We start from the raw sequence: 20,322 nt of genomic DNA on the forward strand, positions 1-20,322 counted from the left end.
GTGTGGACTCAATGTGAAGCCCAATGAGGACTCAATGTGAATCCCAGTGTGGACTCGATGTGAAGCCCAGTGTGGACTCGATGTGAAGCCCAGTGTTGATTGAAGTGAAACCTAGTGCGGACTCACTGTGAAGCCGAGTGAGGGCTTGATTTGAAACCCAGTGTGGACTCAATGTGAAACCCAGTATGGACTCAATGTGAAGCCAATGTGGTCTCAATGTGAAGGCCAATGTGGACTAATATGAAGCCCAGTGTGGATTCATTGTCAAGTCAAGTGTGGACTCGATGTGAAGCTCAGTGTGGACTCGGATTGAAACACAGTGTGGACTTAATGTGAAGCCCAGAGTGGACTCAATGTGAAGCCGAGTACGGACTCGATGTGAAGCCCAGAGTGGACTTGATGTGAAGCCGAGTGCGGACTCAATGTGATGACTAGTGTGGACTCGATGTGAAACCCAGTATGGACTCAATATGAAGCCCAGCGTGGACTCGATGTGAAACCCAGTGTGGACTCAATGTGAAGACCAGCATGGACTTGACGTGGACTTGATGTGATGCCTAGTGTGGTCTCGATGTGAAACCCAGTGCGGACTCAATGTGAAACCCAGTGCGGACTCAAAGTGAAACCCAGTGTGGACTCAATGTGAAGCCCAGTGTAGACTCGATGTGAAAGTCAGTCTGGACACAATGTGAAGCCTAGTGCGAACTCAATTTTAAATCCAGTGAGGACTCAATGTGAAGCCTAGTGCGGTCTTAATGTGAAGGCCAGTGTGGACTCAATGTGAAGCCCGGTGTAGACTCGACGTAAAGCCCTGTGTGGACTCGATGTGAAGCCTAATGTGGACTCGATGTGAAGCCCAGTGTGGACTCGATGTGAAGCACAGTGTGGACTCGATGTGAAGCCTAATGTGGACTCGATGTGAAGCCTAGTGAGGACTCAATGTGAATCCCAGTGTGGACTTGATGTGAAGCCGAGTGATGACTTGATGTGAAACCCAGTGCAGACTCAATGTGAAACCCAGTGCAGACTCAGTGTGAAGCCCAGTGTGGACTCGATGTGAAGCCCAGTGCGGACTTGATGTGAAACCAATGTGGAGTCATTGTGAACCCCAGTGCGGACTCAATGTGAAGTCTAGTGCGGACTCAATTTGAAACCCAGTGCGGACTCAATGTGAAACCCAGTGCGCACTCAATGTGAAGCCCAGTGTGGACTCAATGTGAAGCCCAATGAGGACTCAATGTGAATCCCAGTGTGGACTCGATGTGAAGCCCAGTGTTGATTGAAGTGAAACCTAGTGCGGACTCACTGTGAAGCCGAGTGAGGACTTGATTTGAAACCCAGTGCGAACTCACTGTGAAGCCCAGTGTGGACCCAATTTGAAGCCCAGTGTGGATTCAATGTTAAAGCCACTGTGGACTCGATGCGAAGCCAAGTGTGGACTCAATGTGAAACCCAGTGTGGATTCGATGTGAAGCCCAGTGTGGACTCAATTTGAAACTCAGTGTGGATTCGATGTGAAACCAAGTGTGTACTCAATGTGAAACCCAGTGTGGACTCAATGTGAAACCCAATGTGGACTCAATATGAAACCCAGAGTGGACTCAATGTGAAACCCAATGTGGAGTTAATGTGAAGCCCAGTGTGGACTCAATGTGAATCCCAGAGTGGACCCGATGTGAAACTCAGTGTGGACTCAATGTGATTCCCATTGTGGACTCGATGTGAAGCCCAGTGTGGACTCAAGGTGAAGCCCAGAGTGGACTCAATGTGAAACCCAATGTGGACTCAATGTGATTCCCATTGTGGACACGATGTGAAGCCCAGTGTGGACTCAATGTGAAGCCCAGAGTGGACTCAATGTGAAACCCAATGTGGACTCAATGTGAATCCCAGTGTGGACTCAATGAGAAGCCCAGTGTGGATTCAATGTGAAGCCCAGCGTGGACTCAGTGTGAAGCCCAGTGCGGACTCGATGTGAAGCCCAGTGTGGACTCAATGTGAAGCCCAGAGTGGACTCAATGTGAAACCCAATGTGGACTAAATGTGATTCCCATTGTGGACTCGATGTGAATCCCAGTGTGGACTCAATGAGAAGCCCAGTGTGGATTCAATGTGAAGCCCAGCGTGGACTCAGTGTGAAGCGCAGTGCGGACTCGATGTGAAGCCCAGTGTGGACTCGATGTGAAGCCCAGTGTGGACTCGATGTGAAGCCCAGGGAGGACCTGATGTGGAGCCCAGTGTGGACTCGATGTGGAGCCTAATGCAGACTCAATGTGAAACCCAGTGTGGACTCGATGGTAAGCCCAGTGTGGACTCAATTTGAAGCCAAGTGCAGACTCGATGTTAAGCCCAGTGTGGACTCAATGTGAAGCCCAGTGCGGACTCGATGTGAAGCCCAGTGTGGACTCGATGTGAAGCCCAGTGCGGACTCGATGTGAAGCCCAGTGCGGACTCGATGTGAAGCCCAGTGCGGACTCGATGTGAAGCCCAGTGCGGACTCGATGTGAAGCCCAGTGCGGACTCGATGTGAAGCCCAGTGCGGACTCGATGTGAAGCCCAGTGCGGACTCGATGTGAAGCCCAGTGCGGACTCGATGTGAAGCCCAGTGCGGACTCGATGTGAAGCCCAGTGCGGACTCGATGTGAAGCCCAGTGCGGACTCGATGTGAAGCCCAGTGTGGACTCGATGTGAAGCCCAGTGCGGACTCGATGTGAAGCCCAGTGCGGACTCGATGTGAAGCCCAGTGCGGACTCGATGTTAAGCCCAGAGAAGAGTCGATGTGAAGCCTAGTGCGGTCTCAGTGTGAAGTCCAGTGTGGACTCAATGTGAAACCCAGTGCGGGCTCGATGGTAAGCCCAGTGTGGACTCAATGTGAAGTCCAGTGTGGACTCAATGTGAAGCCCAGTGCGGACTCGATGTTAAGCCCAGTGTGGACTCGATGTGAAGCCCAGTGCGTACTCGATGTGAAGCCCAGTGTGGACTCGATGTGAAGCCCAGTGCGGACTCGATGTTAAGCCCAGTGTGGACTCGATGTGAAGCCCAGTGCGGACTCGATGTGAAGCCCAGTGCGGACTCATTGTTAAGCCCAGTGCGGACTCGATGTTAAGCCCAGTGTGGACTCAATGTGAAGCCCAGTGTGGACTCAATGTAAAGCCTAGTGTGGACTCAATATGAAGCCCAGTGTGGATTGGATGTGAAGCCTAATGTGGACTCAGTGTGAAGCCCAGTGCGGACTCAGTGTGAAGCCCAGTGCGGACTCAATGTGAAGCCCAGAGAAAACTCGATGTGAAGCCTAGTGCAGACTCAATGTGAAGCCCATTGCGGACTCAGTGTGAAGCCCAGTGCGGACTCGATGTTAAGCCCAGTGTGGACTCAATGTGAAGCCCAGTGTGGACTCAATATGAAGCCCAGTGTGGACTCAATGTGAAGCCCAGTGTTGATTGGATGTGAAGCCTAATGTGGACTCGATGTGAAGCCTAGTAAGGACTCAATGTAAAGCCCAGTGTGGACTCAGTGTGAAGCCCAGTGCAGACTCAATGTGAAGCCCAGTGCGGACTCGATGTTAAGCCCAGTGTGGACTCAATGTGAAGCCAAGTGTGGACTCACTGTGAAGCCCAATGTGGAATCAATGTGAAGCCAAATGTGGACTCAATGTGAAGACCAGTGCGGACTTGATGTGACGCCCAGTGCAGACCTAATGTGAAGCCCAGTGTGGACTTGATGTGAAGCCCAGTGTGGACTCAATGTGAAGCCAAATGTGGACTCAATGTGAAACCCAGTGCGGACTCAATGTGAAGCCAGATGTGGACTCAATGTGTAACCCAGTGGGGACCCGATATGAAACCCAGTGCGGACTCACTGTGAAGCCCAATGTGGACGCAATGTGAAGCCCAGTGTGGACTCGATGTGAAGCCGAGTGAGGACTTGATGTGAAACCCCGTGTGGACTCAACGTGAAGCTCAGTGTGGACTCAATGTGAAGCTCAGTGTGGATCAAAGTGAAACCCAGTGTGGACTCTACGTGAAACCCAGTGTGGACTCGATTTGAAACCCAGTGCGGACCCATGGTGAAGCCAAGTGTGGATCAAAGTGAAGCCCAGTGTGGATTCGATGTGAAGCCCAGTGTGGACCCAATTTGAAGCCGAATGAGGACTTGAATTGAAACCCAGTGTGGACTCAATCTGAAGCCCAGTGTGGATCAAAGTGAAACCCAGTGTGGACTCGATGTGAAGCCCAGTGTGGATTCGATGTGAAGCCCAGTGTGGACCCAATTTCAAGCCCAGTGTGGACTTGATGTGAAGCCCAATGAGGACTCAATGTGAAGCCGAATGAGGACTCAATGTGAAGCCCAGTGTGGACTCGATGTGAAGCCCAGTGTGTACTCGATTTGAAACTCAGTGTGGACTCAATGCAATGTCAAGTGAGGACTCAATATGAAACCCAGAGTGGACTCAATGTGAAAACCAGTGTGGACTCAGTGTGAAGCCCAATGTGGACTCAATGTGAACCCCAGTGTGGACTCGATGTGAAGCCCAGTGTGGATTCGATGTGAAGCCCAGCATGGACTCAATGTGAAGCCTAGCGTGGACCCAATGTGGAGCCTAGTGCAGACTTAATGTGAAACCCAGTGTGGATTCAATGTGAATCCCAGAGTGGCCTCGACGTGAAGCCCTGTGTGGACTCAATGTGAAGCCCAGTGTGGACTTAATGTGAAGCCCAGTGCGGTCTCAATATGAAGCCAAGTGCGGACTCAATGTGAAACCCAGTGTGGACTCAATGTGAAACCCAGTGTGGACTCAATGTGAAACCCAGTGTGGACTCAATGTGAAGCCCAGTGTGGACTCAATGTGAAGCACAGTGCGGACCTAATGCGAAGCCCAGTGTGGACTCCGGTTGAAGCTCAGTGTGGAATTGGGTTGAACTTCAGTGAATAGTCAGGTTGAGGCCCAAAATGGACTTTTTGAAGTCCATCCTTGTCTGTTGTTCTGACTGCTTATTCTTTTTTCTCTCTCTGCTTTTTCCATTTTTAGCCCTATTTACATTTTGGGAGACTGCCCAGCTGCTTCAGCAGCACCTGTATTGCCGAGACCAGCCGATCATGATCTCACGGCGGCGATGCATTAATTGAGGTAAAATGGCGATACATTTCCGTGACAGCGAGGCAACTTATACTGGTGATGGTTTCAGTGTCGGGTGGGACAGCCCGGATTCAGGCCCATGGCTAAACACTTAAGAAGGACCATAATGCTAAACCTTCAATCGTATTCCTTTATTTTCTATGTTATCCTAATATTTTATAACTAGGTACCTTTGTATCGAAGATGGTGCAAGTGAATGTTGACAATGTATACTTTTCACTGTGCTCTTGTATCCCTGCACTTGAGTACATGTGACAGTAAAACAAAATTCTAAACTTATTTGGATGTGGGGACCAATTACAACATTTACAAATTTGCAAATGACCCCAAATGGCACAGGAACATAAGTTGTCAGAAGGATACAAGGTGATTTCAAGAGGACTTGGTTGGGCAAGATAAATGGGCGAGAACATGGAAGATATATTATCATATGAATAATCATGAAGCTATTCACTTTGGTAGAAATAAAATGGAAAGACTGAATACCTTTTAAATGGTGAGAATTTGTGAACTAAAGGGAACTGGGTGTCCTTGTAATTAACCCTTTTTAGTTAATTGTGAAGGCAAATGGTACGTTGGCCTGCATCACAAAGGGACCTGAGTCCAGAAGATGTCTTCCTACAATTGTATCAAACTTTGGTGAGACCTTACGTGGATTATTATGCCTCTTTTGGTCCCATAACTAAGGAGGGATTTACTCCCAGTAGTGGGAGTTTAAGTGAGGTCCACGAAATTAATACCTGGATTAAAAGGTTTTGCTTATGAGGAGACATTGAGCAAACTGGGTGTGTACATGCTAGAGATCAAAAGAATTACAGGTGCCCCATTGAAATTTAGGAAATTCCTGTGAGGCATCAGTCAGTGAGTCATAGAAGCATACAGCATGGAAACAGGCTCTTCAGTCCAACTTGTCCCTGCTGAACAGGTTTATAACACAGATGAATTCGGTTTTGACTGGCAGCTAAATTGCCTGTACAGAAACATTCACTAAAATCATAACTAGGAGGATCTGGATAGCCTCTCGGTGGCAGACAGAACACTTTACAGACACATTTGCCTAGTTCAGCATGAAATCCGACCCAATAATCCAGCTTAGGCCTTCTCTTCACATTTCCAGTAACACTTGGATGTCTCTTGTTGCTCATGTACCAGAACTGGACTCACTTTTCAAAGTGTTATCTAATAAAAGCACAACAGTTTATCATCACTGGCATCTGGCCTGCTGACCAACACGTTTTCTCTTAAACATGTATGCTTGCTACTAACCTAACCTTTTCTGTAAATTTATTTGCTAAAAATCAATTGTCGTCATTTATTGTGCCAATTGCTCCACCCTCTCTCTCTCTCCAAGCTCCTTCAGCCATATAAATCTGAAGTTTCTGCTCTCCTCCAATTCAGGTCTGTTGTATTTTGCTTAACATCATTCACTCCATCATTTTGGCTTTGTCTAAACATTGAGAAGTCCTTTCAAAATCCCTGTCTCTTCATCCACTTTAGGATGCTTCTTAAAACCTAGTTTTTTGAAGATGTTGTGAAATTTGAAAGGGTTCAGAAAAGATTTACAAGGATGTTGCCAGGGTTGGAGGATTTGAGCTATAGGGAGAGGCTGAACAGGCTGGGGCTTCGGAGGGTGAGGGCTGACCTTTACACAATCATGAGGGGCATGGATAGAATAAACAGACATAGTCTTTTCCCTGGGGTGGTGGAGTTCAGAACTAGAGGGCATATGTTTAAGGTGAGAGGGTAAAGATATAAAAGAGACCTAAGGGGCAACTTTTTCACTCAGAGGGCGGTGCATGTATGGAATGAGCTGCCAGAGGAAGTGGTGGAGGCTAGGAAAATTGCAACATTTAAAAGGCAACTTGATGGGTATATGAATAGAAAGTATTTGGAGGGATATGGGCCAGGTGCTGGCAGGTGGGACTAGATTGAGTTGGGATTTCTGGTCGACATGGACGAGTTGGAACAAAGGGTCTGTTTCTGTGCTGTACATCTCTATGACTTTATAAATGAGACAATTATCTCCTATGTAAGTCAACGACAAATTGTGTTTAATTACACTCTTGTGGTGCAAGTTGGGATCCTTTATTACAAATAAGATGCTTTATAAATGCAATATGATAATATTGTAATTTGATTGATCAGACTACAAGGTAGACTGATGGGGTTCTGCAAGACTCAGGGTGAGGCCAGCAGCTGTTCACAATCATTATAAGTTATTTGGATGTGGGGACCTATTACAATATTTAAAAATTTGCAAATGACACCATGCATGCATGGGAACACAAGTTGTGAAAAGGATACAAAGAGGTTTCCAGAGGACTTGGTCAGGCTAGGTGAATGGGCGAGAACATGGACGGTGGCTTTTCATATGAATAATTGTGAAGCTATTCACTTTGGTAGAAATAAAACAGAAAGACAGAATACTTTTCAAATGGTGAGAATTTGTGAATTGTTGGTGTCCAAAGGGAGTTGTTCATCTTATCTATGCCACTCATGATTTTATAAACCTCTATAAGATCACCCACAGCCTCCTAAATTCCAGGGAAAAGAATCTCAGCTTATCCAGCCTCTCCTTCTAACTTTACACTTTCAGTAAGATTTTTGTAAATCTTTTTTGCTCCTTTCCAGTTTAATAACATCCTTCCTATAATTAGAATTAATTGTGACCAGAATTGTGTGCAGTACTCCAAGCGTGGCCTTGTCAATGTCTTGTGCAAACAAACATGATGTACCAACTCTTGCACTCAATGACCTACCATGACCTGTGTAAGACCTGACCTGGTTTATCTTATCTAAGATACAACACTTTGAAAGGTGTCTATATTTAGTCCCCCCAGGCTTTTGAGCATGAATCCAAGGGTCATAATCTCAGAATTACAGAAAGGCCCTTTAAGACTGATATCAAGAGGATTGTCAGAGGATGGTTAACTTTTGGACAAAGGACAGAGGAGGTTCAGTCATTGAGTGTGCAGAAATTGATAATTTTCTGGAGACTGTTGACATCAAGGGATGTGAAGGTAGTACAGAAAGTGGCATTGACACTGGTGATCAGCAGTAGTCTAGTGGAGCAAGCTCAGTGTCTGAATGGCCTACTATAGCTCCTATGACAACTTAATAATTTGTCAGTCCCTCCCTAAAATTAATAGAATCTGCTCTAAGGGCACAAATAAATAACAACAAAGATCCAGATTGAGTAAAGAAGATTCTGACAGAAATCGAAAAAGTAATGAGAGACAAAGAGATGTGGAAAGGAAAATAACATTCAAGGAAATGAAACTTTTCTACTGGAAATACCACATCTTTCTATTTTGCTGTGTTTTTGATTGTGGACTGAAATGGGAAAAGGACTAATTAAAACCAAGGATTGTGGAAAGAACTGTTGCACTTATTAAACGTGAGTTGCGAAAAGTTTTAACCCGTCTGCATTCCGGCTTTATTCAAGCAATGAGGAAGCTGTTTGCAGGCAGACCAGCACACAGGTTACCGATTGGTCCATGGAGTTGTCACCAGTTGTGGACGGCAGAGCCCATCAGCCTGACAACAACAATCTGATTGGCTCGTAAGTGGCTGAACAGCTTCAGTCCGTTGCAAAAGAAGGTGATATAATTTTACCTCCAGTAAAATATCTAAAGAAGAATAATAAGAAAGCCAGTTTATTTTCGTTCACCAGTTACTGTAAGACAAAGCCTTTAAGCAATAACTAAGAGACTTTGCAGTTAAAGTCCCAGTCACCTTTATCCTCTGTGAAGTGAAAAGAACTTGGAGAAAAGAGTGCAGAACAGAAAATCCTGGCAAGCAAAAAGATCATCTCAGTGAATCCTATGCACTGGAGCCATTGAGCTGCTTTCCCTGTTTTTTATCCCTCCACCCAAAGCAAAAAAAATGTTTTTCTGTCTGTATGTGTATGTAGTGGGACAGAAGTTTAGAAGAGGGTAAAATGTTTAACTATGGAAGTTATATGTCAATAGTTCATTGTTGTTTACCTGTGGTTAGGAATTTTTTGTCCTAAATAGTGGTTCCAATTAAATACAAGATCCTATGGTCATGTTTTCTGTTAGTCCCATTTCACCAGACATGTAAATCGAGCACTTTGTATGTTTTGATAGATGTTTTACCTTTTGTGACATCTCTGGGAAATCCTGAGGCTTGCTTTCCAGCATTCCACCCAGTGAGATGACACTATTACATTTAAATAATAAAAAAAGGTAAAAAGAGAGACACTGTCTCAGGGAGGCAAGGGCATGGCTAATGTACTTTCGGTCATAGATGTACAGCATGGAAACACACTCTTCCGTCCAACTTGTCCATGCCGACCAGATATCCTAAACTAATTTAGTCCCATTTGCCAGCACTAAGCCCATATCCCTCTAAAACCTTCCTATTGATATACACATCCAGATGTCTTTTAAATGTTGTAATTGTACCAGCCTCCACCATGTCCTCTGGCAGTTTAGTCCATACACACACCACCCTCTGCGTGAAAAAGTTGCCCATTAGGTCCCTTTTAAATTTTTCCCTTCTCACCCTAAACTTCTAGTTCTGGACTCCCTCACCCCAGGGAAAAGACCGTGTTTATTCACTCTATGGCCCTCATGATTTTATGAACCTCCATAAGGTCACCCCTCAACTTCTGACGCTCCAGGGAAAATCCCAGCCTATTCAGCCCCACCCTATAGCTCAAACCCTCCAATCCTGACAACATCCTTGTAAACCTTTTCTGAACCCTTTCAAGTTTCACAATGTCATTGCAATAGGAAGAATTGCACATAATATTCCAAGCGTGGCCTAACCAATGTCCTGTATAGCAGTAACATGACTTCCCAACTGAATGACCTATAAAAGAAAGCAAACCAAACACCTTCTTCACTATCCTATCTACTCACGACTCGACTTTCAACTAACTATGCACCTGTCAAGATATTATTTTGAACTTATCAAGGAAGATGATGCTGGACAGGGAACTAGATTATTAGGTCATTAGAGTCAGAAGCAAATATATTTTCTCTCTTGGGAAAGTAGTTGTGAGAATCCGATCTGGAGTGCTTGGTTAGAAATTTACAGATTGTTAACAACTGTGAAAATCAAAATTTTCTTGTTGAGTGTTTTCATGTAAGACTCCAGTTCACAGCAAAAAAAAAGGGGATGGAGGGTAAAAATTAAATCAAACTGAAACATTTTATGATCAGGGATAATTTCTCCAGATTTGAGTCTTTGTGATGGATAGTGTCAGGAAATGGGACATGACTTTGTTTTACTGTGTGTTTTAAGACCGACCCAACTGTATCGTACACTGAGCTTTTTTTGTGGAATAAACGTCTGCTCTGTGGTTAAATAAATTTGGCAGCCCAGATTCCATTTGGGGATTTTACTTAGAGTCATAGAGATGTACAGCATGGAAACAGTCCAACCTGTCCATACCGACCAGATATCCCAACCCAATCTAGTCCCACCTGCCAGCACCCAGCCCTTATCTCTCCAAATCCTTCCTATTCATATACCCATCCAAATGCCTCTTAAATGTTGCAATTGTACCAGCCTCCACCACATCCTCTGGCAGCTCATTCATACACGTACCACCCTCTGTGTGAAAAAGTTGCCCCTTAGGTCTCTTTTATATCTTTCCCCTCTCACCCTAAACCTTAGCTAGTAGTACCAGCAATTGGGATAATAAAGAAAAGGTGTGCAGAGTCACATAGAGAAGGTGAAAGAATGGGACTGGGTGAGTTGATGCTTCAGACAGCCAACACAGACGCAACATGCTGAATGACTCAACCGAAGGTGTACACGTGAACATACACAGACACACACTGAAGTTGAATCCACGTCTTTTCCTTTAAATGGGAACTGAATAGTTAATTGAAAAATAATATGGAGGGGAGGAAAATACCACTGCAGACTTGTAAGGCTAAATGGCTGTTTGTGTTGCAGCATCCTATAACTCCATGCCACATTTTGGTAACAATAAGGAGTTTAAGAGGTAGAAGTGTATAAAAAAAAATTTATTAATAAAATAAGTACATTTAAAAGTGTCACAGTTAATTCAGTAGTGTATCACCCTAGCAGATAAATTTCATAATTGAATGCTCCTTTTGTACAGGTCACTGCACTGAAGCACATAATCAAGACATCAGGAGCAGGGATAAGCCTGCTATCAACAGATTCTCTTTCGATCAAATCAGATTAAATATATAGGCGAAGCTGCTTAACTGGGGGGGGGGGGGGGGGGGGGTGAGGGTGGCAGGGTAGGGAAGCTGTAATTTTTCTCCCCCCCCCATCCCCCCTACACATCTCCAGAATAGGCTGTCATATTGTCTCAGAATGGCAATGAGATAATGTTAAATTGGCTGGAACAACAAGCAATGGATGAGCCCTTTCTTGTATAGCCCATTCATTTCAATAACATCAGTTTTTGTCACCAAAGTTGGAAGTTACATACAAAAGGATAATTAATATGGATCAAATTAAACATTAGGCATGTACAAAAAGACAGTTTTGCTCAGAGCTTTACATAATGAAATGACAGCACGGCAAGGGGTGGTATGGTGGTTAGCACTGCTACCTCACACCACCAGGACCCAGCTTCCAGAGACTGGCTGTGTAGAGTTTGCACATCCTCCCTGTGTCTGTGTGGGTTTCTTCCAAGTGCTTCGGTATCCTCCCACAATCCAAAGATGTGCAGGTTAGGTAAATTGGCCGTGTTAAATTGCCCCCAGTGTTCAGGGATGTGTAGGTTGGGTGCATTAGTCAGGAGTTAAAATGTAGGGGAATGGGTCTGGGTGGCTGATTCTTCACAGGGTCAATGTGAACTTGTTGGGCCAAAGGGCCAGTTTCCACACTGTAGGAATTCTACTTCAAATTCTAAGAAGAAATATGAAATCTACTTGACCAAACTCCAACAAAGTAAGAATTGAAATCACTCCCCTTAAAAAAGAGAGGCATTGAGAAAACAGAATTTCCAAATTTGCATTCAAATCAACTTTTTCATTAAAATTAACATGAAGAATGATAGCCTGCCATCTATTACTTGTCTCATTAAAAAAAAAATTGCAGTTTTTTTTTAAAAAACTTTTTCAAACAAAAAATGTTCTCACAGTAAAGCAAATGGGTTTTCTGACACATGGTCATCCTTTCTCAAGCAGTATGTCATTTATTAGACAACTCAAAAAACAGTTAATAATATAAAGAACAGTATACAGCAAATAACCAAAATATAAATAAAAATTCTACGTATTGTAAAAGACACTGTACACTGCCACATGAAGACATTATGTCAACATTTGTTTATGCTACAAAGATATTATGCTGAATTGAGGAAACTATCAAAAAGTTATTTAACTTTGGCCAAAATGTGACAAGTCCTTCAGGTTTTTAAAATTAGTTTTCCCCCTTCTTAATATCCTAACTTGGATTGTTTGAAAATCATCAACATGCTCTTTTGTAAATTGCTTTAGTTGGAAAATAATTTTTTAAAAACAACACTGTTGATGATAACATCACTTGCTGCTCGAGATGGGCATCAGCTATTTCAAGGCAGTTCAAATCTCTATGTAAACTGCAACTAATTCCCTGAGTCAGTGGCAACATAATACCAAATACTGTAGATTAAAACACAATCCATAGAAACCATTTGTCAAAGAATCATCCTTGATCAACGATGACCACTGTCAAACAAAAAGAAGAAATGGTTAATTCACTTAAAGGTTTGATCAAGTTATTTAGTCAATAACGCAAGCTCAAGCCCTTACGAATGATAACTTTATTTGAATGATCACTAATAACAGCCAGAAAATGTTGTGTGTTAAAATGTCTGTTATCTTGCAATTATTTAGATTCTCAAATGCTATCTAGAAAAGACTTTGGAAATCATTTTCAAAGAGACCAAACTACACTTGTGACTAGGCAATTAGATTAGATTACTTACAGTGTGGAAACAGGCTCTTCGGCCCAACAAGTCCACACCAACCCACCGAAGCGCAACCCACCCAGACCCATTCCCCTACATTTTACCCCTTCACCTAACACTACGGGCAATTTAGCATGGCCAATTCGCCTGACCTACACATTTTTGGACTGTGGGAAGAAACCTGAGCACCCAGAGAAAACCCACACAGACACTGGGAGAATGTGCAAACTCCACACGGTCAGTCACCTGAGGCAGGAATTGAACCCAGGTCTCTGGCATTGTGAGGCAACAGTGCTAACTACTATGCCACCCCCATATTCTGTGGGCAGATTAGATTTGTTTAGCATGGCATCATGGTCAGCATGGAGTTGATGGGCTAAAGGGGCAGTTGCTCTGCTGTACTGTTCTATACATCATTTCTGATGCAAATTTAACATTTTACACAGTCATCCAATATCAAAATGACCTTCAGGAGGTTCTTCCTAGTTTGTGAAGGACGTCTTACCTTCCTGTGGATAGCCCTGTGTTAACAGGGTGATGAGCAGGCTCACAGTTCAGAAAATTCTTTAACCACAAACATTTCTCCAGTGCGAGAAGAAATCCTGTGTACACCAAGGGAAAAACAATGAGCTACAAAACCAAGGTGCTCACAATTCAGTTTTACGAAGTTTATCTTTATTACCTTGATGGGGTTTTTCATGCTCCATGGCATTTTCCAAACGGCATAGCCCACTGGAGGTTCCATCTGATGTGGAATGGACTCGGGCTGAAAAGAAACAGGAATACTGCAAGATAAAAATTCAAGTTTCTAGAAACACGAAAATATCTGCAGAAATGCAACAGTCACAAACATTACATCCATTATTCTCAACCTATCAGATGTTTCACTTCTAAACAATAGCTGAATACTTACTTCTATAATATTGATTCCGTGCTGCAAGCAAACAGCCAGCTGAAGGAACAGATGCCATGGCGGTAGGATCAGAGTTGGACCTGGAAGGTTTCCCTGGAGAGTCGAAAGATCCTGAAAAATATCAAAGAGAAAACATAAAGCGGTTTTTTAAAAGCTGGCAAAATATATTGCACTACTCGCATCCCAAACAATCCTATACCCAAAGAGATAGCAACAAATAAAACTCAGGATTGAAGTGAGAATGGTGTTCTGCTTATACTTGTCGGGACACGCACCCAGGAGAAGGAATTCACTGCAATATTGTAACTGCAGCACCGTCTCAGAACAGAAACTTTCCTAACACTGTGCAGCCACAGACTGGCTTCCTATTGTGGAGCTGGCTTTTATACCAGCTGATGCTTGCAGCTTCCGCATTGGACTGTGTGCAGTCTGACACGTTGACTTGGTTGAATTGCAGCCAGCTGGAAACCCACGAACGGAACAACCAGTTCAGACCAGAAATAGCAGGACGCCGGCCAAGCGCCAAAGTCCAATGAGCTCAGAGTCCGACTCATCAGTGGCTCAGCCCGAGGGCACGGAGCCCGTGCTGGGAAACTGAACAGTTTGCATAGTCATCAGCCTCTCCTGCTAGTACATATTGCATTTCGATTGCGTTATTTTCCGGCTTTGTCTCTGGGGTCCCACAATTAGAATGAACGATGTGGAAATATCAGCTCTGTTTATGCAAACTATACACAAAATGCGTGACTAATAGGGGGAAGGGGTGGCTTGCTGCTCACGTCAGTCCAGCCTGATGCAAAATGACTGAGCACTCTGCAATACCAGTATCAGCTGAGTTTTACATTGCTTCAACGACCCATGCAGTCTCCAGGTGGCACAGTCTAGCGTAAAGCTATATGTTGTTAATCGCGGAGCTGGTAAATTAATGTAAATTGTGACTTGTATTGTTGAAAGCAATAATTAGATGCAAGTCCAGAGTCCTCGCGAAGAAGACAAACGTTGTGAGGAAATGAGCTGGAAATCCGCTGCAAATGCAAATGTTCCACATGCTGGAAGTCTAAAATAAAAGAAAAATCAAGAAACATTCAGGTCAGTCACCATATGTGGAAAGAAAAAGTGTTGATATTTCAGATTGATGACTTCTATTCGCAAAGGGATGGGTAAATCTACTCAGCTGGACCCATTTCATTTTTCACATTGTTTTCAGTGGTGACATTTTGAAGAACTAAAAAAACCCAATAATTTTTGTTGACCAGTGGTTGAGGCTGAAACCCAACCGTTCACAAATCTTTATGGCCATTCTTCTGCAAAGGAATTATAGCTTCGGGGTGAATGGCCTCTCAGGGCAAAGTGGCAACAGTCAAATTTGTCACACCATGGTTAGCTCGACTGCATGGGAAAGCAGGAGTGTGTGGCAACGCTACAGTAATGGAGGGTGCATTCATAAGGGCATAATAAATATGTTTATGTGGCCGTAAATGAGACTCAAGGTTGGGATGTTGCTTCCTAGTGCTGGGGTCAAACATTGTATTAGGCAAGAACTTTCAAAAGCTGATTGGAGGCAGATGTTTGCAGCTAAAGGGACGTCTGGAAAATGGGAAGCCTTCAGAAGTGAGATAACAAGAATCCAGAGAAAGTATATTCCTGTCAGGGTGAAAGGGAAGGCTGGTAGGTATAGGGAATGCTGGATGACTAAAGAAATTGAGGGTTTGGTTAGGAAAAAGAAGGAAGCATATGTCAGGTATAGACAGGATAGATCAAGTGAATCCTTAGAAGAGTATAAAGGAAGTAGGAGTATACTTAAGAGGGAAATCAGGAGGGCAAAATGGGGACATGAGATAGCTTTGGCCAATAGAATTAAGGAGAATCCAAAGGGTTTTTACAAATATATTAAGCACAAAAGGGTAACTAGTGTTGGACTTTGGCTCAATCTACCAACTTACTTTCTTCTATGTGTGAGCTAAGTCCTGGGTGCGTTTTTAAATGAAGCAATAGGAGAAGATATTCGGTCCATACTTGTATTTTCAGTTTGTGGCTGGCTCATAGGAGGGTCCACTAAGGTTACCTTCAATAATCCCATGTTATCCACTCCAGATTGATCTACACCTATTACAAAATAAAAGCTTCTGTCATCACTCTCACAGTAAATCTGTACCTCTTTTGGACTAGGATTAATATCAAATTTTGTCAGGGTTAACAAAAGTGGATTTTTTAGCTCTGAAGAATGATTGAGTTGCCCCTTTGTCAGGCTCACATGGTCTCGAATGTTCCATCTATTATCCGAAGGTGACGACCTCTTGGGGGTCCATCGTACCCCAGTCCATGTTAATACATTATCCCACGACGGGCATGGGTCATCGTAAATGGCATAGAAACAAAGGTATACATCATACTCCCTCCAGCTCCCTATATCTTTGCCACAATCAATTACTTTGCATAAATCAAACTGATATGTTGTACCATGATTTCTATCGTGTCCGATGTGTACCCGGCTCCTCGTCTCCCTTAAACATTTATCCGCCTCTTGTCCTACTGCTCTTTTGTTCCTGGAACTTCCTCCCTCGCCTGTGTGTTTGTCCCTCGTGGTTAATACCCCTATTAACAGCAGCATAACACTTATACATAAAACAATAACAAAGACTCCCAACCTCCACAGCCGAAGGTAATGTGGGCTGCTTACAGAGATAGACATTATATCCTTGACACAACTTTGGTTAGAAATCTTGAGAACCTCTCCCCCTTTTTCCAGAACCCTCTTCCTGCGTACATTAAAAGTTTAAGACCCTTCTACTCTCTTTCTGTTCTTAGTTGTTCTAGAGTTCTCGTTGGCGGTTCCGTAGCTGCATACTGGCTCCAATGGTACCAGCTTTCTCCTTTCCCCTGTAGTCTGACCGCATGAGATGTCCTCTCCAACACATTATAAGGTCCTGTCCACCTCGGCTCCGACCACTTCCGTTTGATCACCTTCAGCAGGACCCAGTCTGTGGTAGATGGCGCCTGGCTCTGTAGTTCCCCCTTTTCCGATCCAATCTGTTTGGAGAAAGCTGACACCAAAGCTGTTAGTTGGTCATAGTAAGGTTTGTACCTTAGAGAGGCTCTTCCTCCATCTGTATTCCAGCTCCTGGTCCCGGGAACTGCTGCCCTGTTGTCAGCTCATACGGGGTGAACCCTGTAATAGAGTTTACTGAGCTTCTAATGGACATTAAAGCTAAAGGTAGGGCATCCACCCAGCTTAACTTTGTTTGTGCACACACTTTTCCTATTTTTCCTTTTATGGACTGATTCATTCTTTCCACTTTTCCCTGTGCATGAGGATGGTACACTGTTCCAAACGCATGTTTCAGTCCTAAAGCTGCTTCAACTTCTTGCAGGTGTTTATTCTTAAAATGTGTGCCATTATCTGACCTCTCTTTGGAAACCCATGCATTGGAATATATTGGTTTATCAAGAATTTGATCACTGTCTTTGCATCTTCCATTTTTGCAGGTATTGCTTCTGGCCAACCAGTGTATACATCCACTGCTACCAAAAGGTACCTGTATCCGTTTACTCTCTCTATCATGTCAGTGTAGTCAATCACTATTTCCTGACCTGGCATTCTTGGAAGAGGGAATTTTCCCTCGTGTGGTTTCACTGTTGGCCTCACGTTGTATTCTGTACACGTTCTACATTCCTTGATATAATTTTCAATCATCGCTGGCAAGAACGGATGCCACCAATGTGTCAGATACCTCTGCATCTGTGTTTTTCCACAATGTGTCAACCCATGAGCTTCCTGGAGCATGGAAGCTATCAAACCTGGGGGTAGCACTGGTCTACCGTCCGGTGACCTCCAAATCCCTTCTGACTCTGTGGCCCCTCTCTCTCTCTCTCCATACTGTCAGTTCATGAGGAGAGGCTTTCTGCTGCTCTTTTATTAACACATTTGCATCGCAGGCGGGCAGCAGGTCATACACTATTCTCTCTGTTTGCATCATTATATACTGTGCTGTATACCCTGCTGCTTTCTTTGCTGCTAAGTCTGCTTCCTGATTGCCCTTCGCTACTACTGTATCTGCTTTATCATGTCCTCTACACTTGACCACCACCACTTCTGCAGGTTTCATTAGGGCCTCCGCTAATCTTTTTATATCTTTTTCATGTTTAATTAGGGTTTTTGCTGCTGTTAAGAATCCTGCCCTGATCCATTGACTGAGTTCTACCTGTATAGCCCCTGCCACATATGCAGAGTCGGTGTAGATATTTACTCTTTTTCCCTCTGACCATTCTAACGCAGCTATCATTGCCTGTAGTTCAGCCAACTGGGCTGATTCTTTGCCTGTCACTTTTCCTGTCAGCACTTCCTCAAATCCCTCACTTGTCTGTTGCATAGGCTGCTTTAAGTCCTTCAGTTGGATGTCTGTAACAGCAACCATCTGTGAACAGCACTTCTTCTGGGTCTACTAATGGGATTGCCTGTAAATCTACCCTAACTTTGGTATCTCTCTGTACCCTTTCCTCACAGATGCGGGACTCTCCTTCTCCCATATTATTAGCCATGTTAATTCCTTCATGTGTAAAAATTATATGTGGTGCATTCAAGATTTTCTCTAACCTGGTTTGCCGCAGTGACGTCATTGTAAAGGCTGTTGAGTTCACATAGGCCACTATACTATGCGTCGTCAGTACTGTTAATGAATGGCCCATGACTATGTGCTACCTTTTGGAGAATTTTTGCTACCCCTGCTGCATCTCTTGTACATGGCGGGTGTCTGTCCTCTACTGGGTCAAGAGTAACACTTACATACATCAGCACCTGCCTGCCTCCCCCTTTTTTCTGAAAAAGAACACCATTTATTGTGTGTAATTTTTCAGAAATATCGAGGAATCTGGGACCGCTAAATCAGCAGCCCGCGTTAAAGCCTGTTTAAGAGATATGAAACTTTCGTCTGCCTCCGTAGTCCACTGCAAATGGGCCGACAAATTTCTCATACCTTGTTCATTTACCATGGCCCTGAGAGGGAAAGTGAGTTCCCCATATGATGCAATGAATTGTCTGCTGTATCCTGCCAACCCAAGAAGTGAGAGCATGTCTTTTACAGTGACTGGTTTGGTATGATGCAGAATGGAGGATCTGTGGGACGGAGACACACCTGTCCCCTCAGCAGAAATAATTCTACCCAGAAAAGACACCGTTTGTCTGCAGCATTGCAATTTAGCCCGTGAAACTTTGAAACCGACGCTATACACGTGAAGCAGCAACAACTTTGTGGCTTCCAGACAAGAAACATGATCAGGTGCTGCCAAAAGAATGTCATCCACATACTGGATCAATACCACCCCCTTTGGGAGCGTCAGATCCTTCAGCTGCTGTTTCAGTACCTGATTAAACACCCCAGGTGACAAAATAAACCCTTGAGGGACCCTTGTATAACGCAATTGTTGACCTTTGTAGGTGAACGAAAAAATGTCCCTCAGATGTTCAGCTAGGGGCAAACAGAAGAACGCGTTGGCCAGATCAATGCACGAGAACCACTTATGGTCAGAGGTCAGCACAGACATCGCAGTGTACGGGTTTGGAACTGGAACTGTTGGAGTAGAAACGACACTATTAATCCGTCGAAGATCACGCGCCATCCTATATCTACCGGTATTCTGCTTCTCTACAGGTAAGATATGGGTGTTCCAGGCCGATTGGGAGGGTTCTAGCACCCCTGCTGCTAACAATCCTTCAATTGTGTCGGCAATGCCGGTTTCAGCCTGTGGTTTGTGTGAATATTGTCTCTGCCAAATTGGAGTGTGGTCAATTAAATCGAATGTGATTGGTGTGACGTGTTTGCAGTAACCAACGTCCGTTGAACTTGCTGACCACAAGGTATCTGGTAGAGAGTCAAGCATCGCTGCAGCCTGTGGATGGTCTGTTTTCTCCCTACCATGAAACCTTTCAATCTGCCTATGGTCCAGCAGTACCTTGTCAGTTGTCCTGTACATAATTCGATAGGCTTCCTCTGATGATGAATATTGTAAACCAGGTAACTGAGTCCACACCCAGTCAGTTAGCACCATCAAGCGTTTGGACATAGGTCCCAGATCCTTGGCCTGATATTCAGCATGCACGGCCAATGTGACAGGAGGTATAGCTTCTTCAGACATCTCATACCATTCCAACTGTTCTGCAGTTAATTCAACAACACCCGCCACATCTTCCTTTCCAAGCAGAATGCAACTGGAAGAAATATCCCATTGAGTCCCTTCTAGGTGCTGATAGAATGCATGCTGGTAGATTTCATTATCATCTCTATCATAATATAAGGTAACATGAAGGGGATCTGCAGGAGGAGCATAGGGATGCAGCATCTGAACCCAGGGTCGCCATCGGTTATATAA

At 44.1% G+C, this 20,322-nt stretch overlaps 1 protein-coding gene and 1 long non-coding RNA gene across 6 annotated transcripts in view; one reads left to right on the forward strand and one right to left on the reverse strand.

Annotated features, from left to right (window-relative positions):
- Positions 1-11,416: 11,416 nt before the first annotated feature.
- On the reverse strand, positions 11,417-14,368 carry LOC122549084 (pancreatic progenitor cell differentiation and proliferation factor-like protein). 2 transcript variants are annotated; one of them, XM_043688305.2, is made up of 5 exons: positions 14,232-14,368; positions 13,957-14,067; positions 13,726-13,809; positions 13,549-13,645; positions 11,417-12,801 (listed from the first exon to the last, which is right to left on the reverse strand). In XM_043688305.2, exons 2-5 carry the CDS (start codon positions 14,012-14,014, stop codon positions 12,789-12,791), a joined length of 252 nt encoding a protein of 83 aa, XP_043544240.1. In that variant the 5' UTR covers positions 14,015-14,067; positions 14,232-14,368; the 3' UTR covers positions 11,417-12,788. The 2 variants fall into 2 exon arrangements, with proteins under 2 accessions (XP_043544240.1, XP_087842545.1); XM_087986419.1 differs by having other exon boundaries at positions 14,216-14,240.
- Positions 14,369-14,530: 162 nt separating this feature from the next.
- Positions 14,531-20,322, forward strand: part of LOC122549085 (uncharacterized) — a 48,634-nt gene continuing 42,842 nt past the window's right edge. For 2 of the 4 annotated variants that reach the window (XR_015756991.1, XR_015756992.1), the window contains exons 1-3: positions 14,531-15,045; positions 17,443-17,488; positions 19,391-19,604. This is a non-coding gene — a long non-coding RNA (uncharacterized LOC122549085). The remainder of the gene's footprint in view (positions 15,046-17,442; positions 17,489-19,390; positions 19,605-20,322) is intronic. The other 2 variants (XR_006311404.2, XR_015756993.1) reach the window with 2 other exon arrangements.

This window comes from Chiloscyllium plagiosum, unplaced genomic scaffold, assembly GCF_037043375.1.
Source record: "Chiloscyllium plagiosum isolate Xiang-an unplaced genomic scaffold, Cpla_swu_hap1 HiC_scaffold_4, whole genome shotgun sequence".
Lineage (NCBI taxonomy): Eukaryota > Metazoa > Chordata > Chondrichthyes > Orectolobiformes > Hemiscylliidae > Chiloscyllium > Chiloscyllium plagiosum.

Coding starts and splice junctions, on each gene's coding strand:
- LOC122549084 (XM_043688305.2), bottom strand. CDS start 14,014: ATGGCATCTGTTCCTTCAGCTGGCTGTTTGCTTGCAGCACGGAATCAA. Junction 13,810..13,956: donor ACGGAATCAATATTATAGAA/GTAAGTATTCAG, acceptor GTTTCTTTTCAG/CCCGAGTCCATTCCACATCA. Junction 13,646..13,725: donor GCATGAAAAACCCCATCAAG/GTAATAAAGATA, acceptor TGGTGTACACAG/GATTTCTTCTCGCACTGGAG.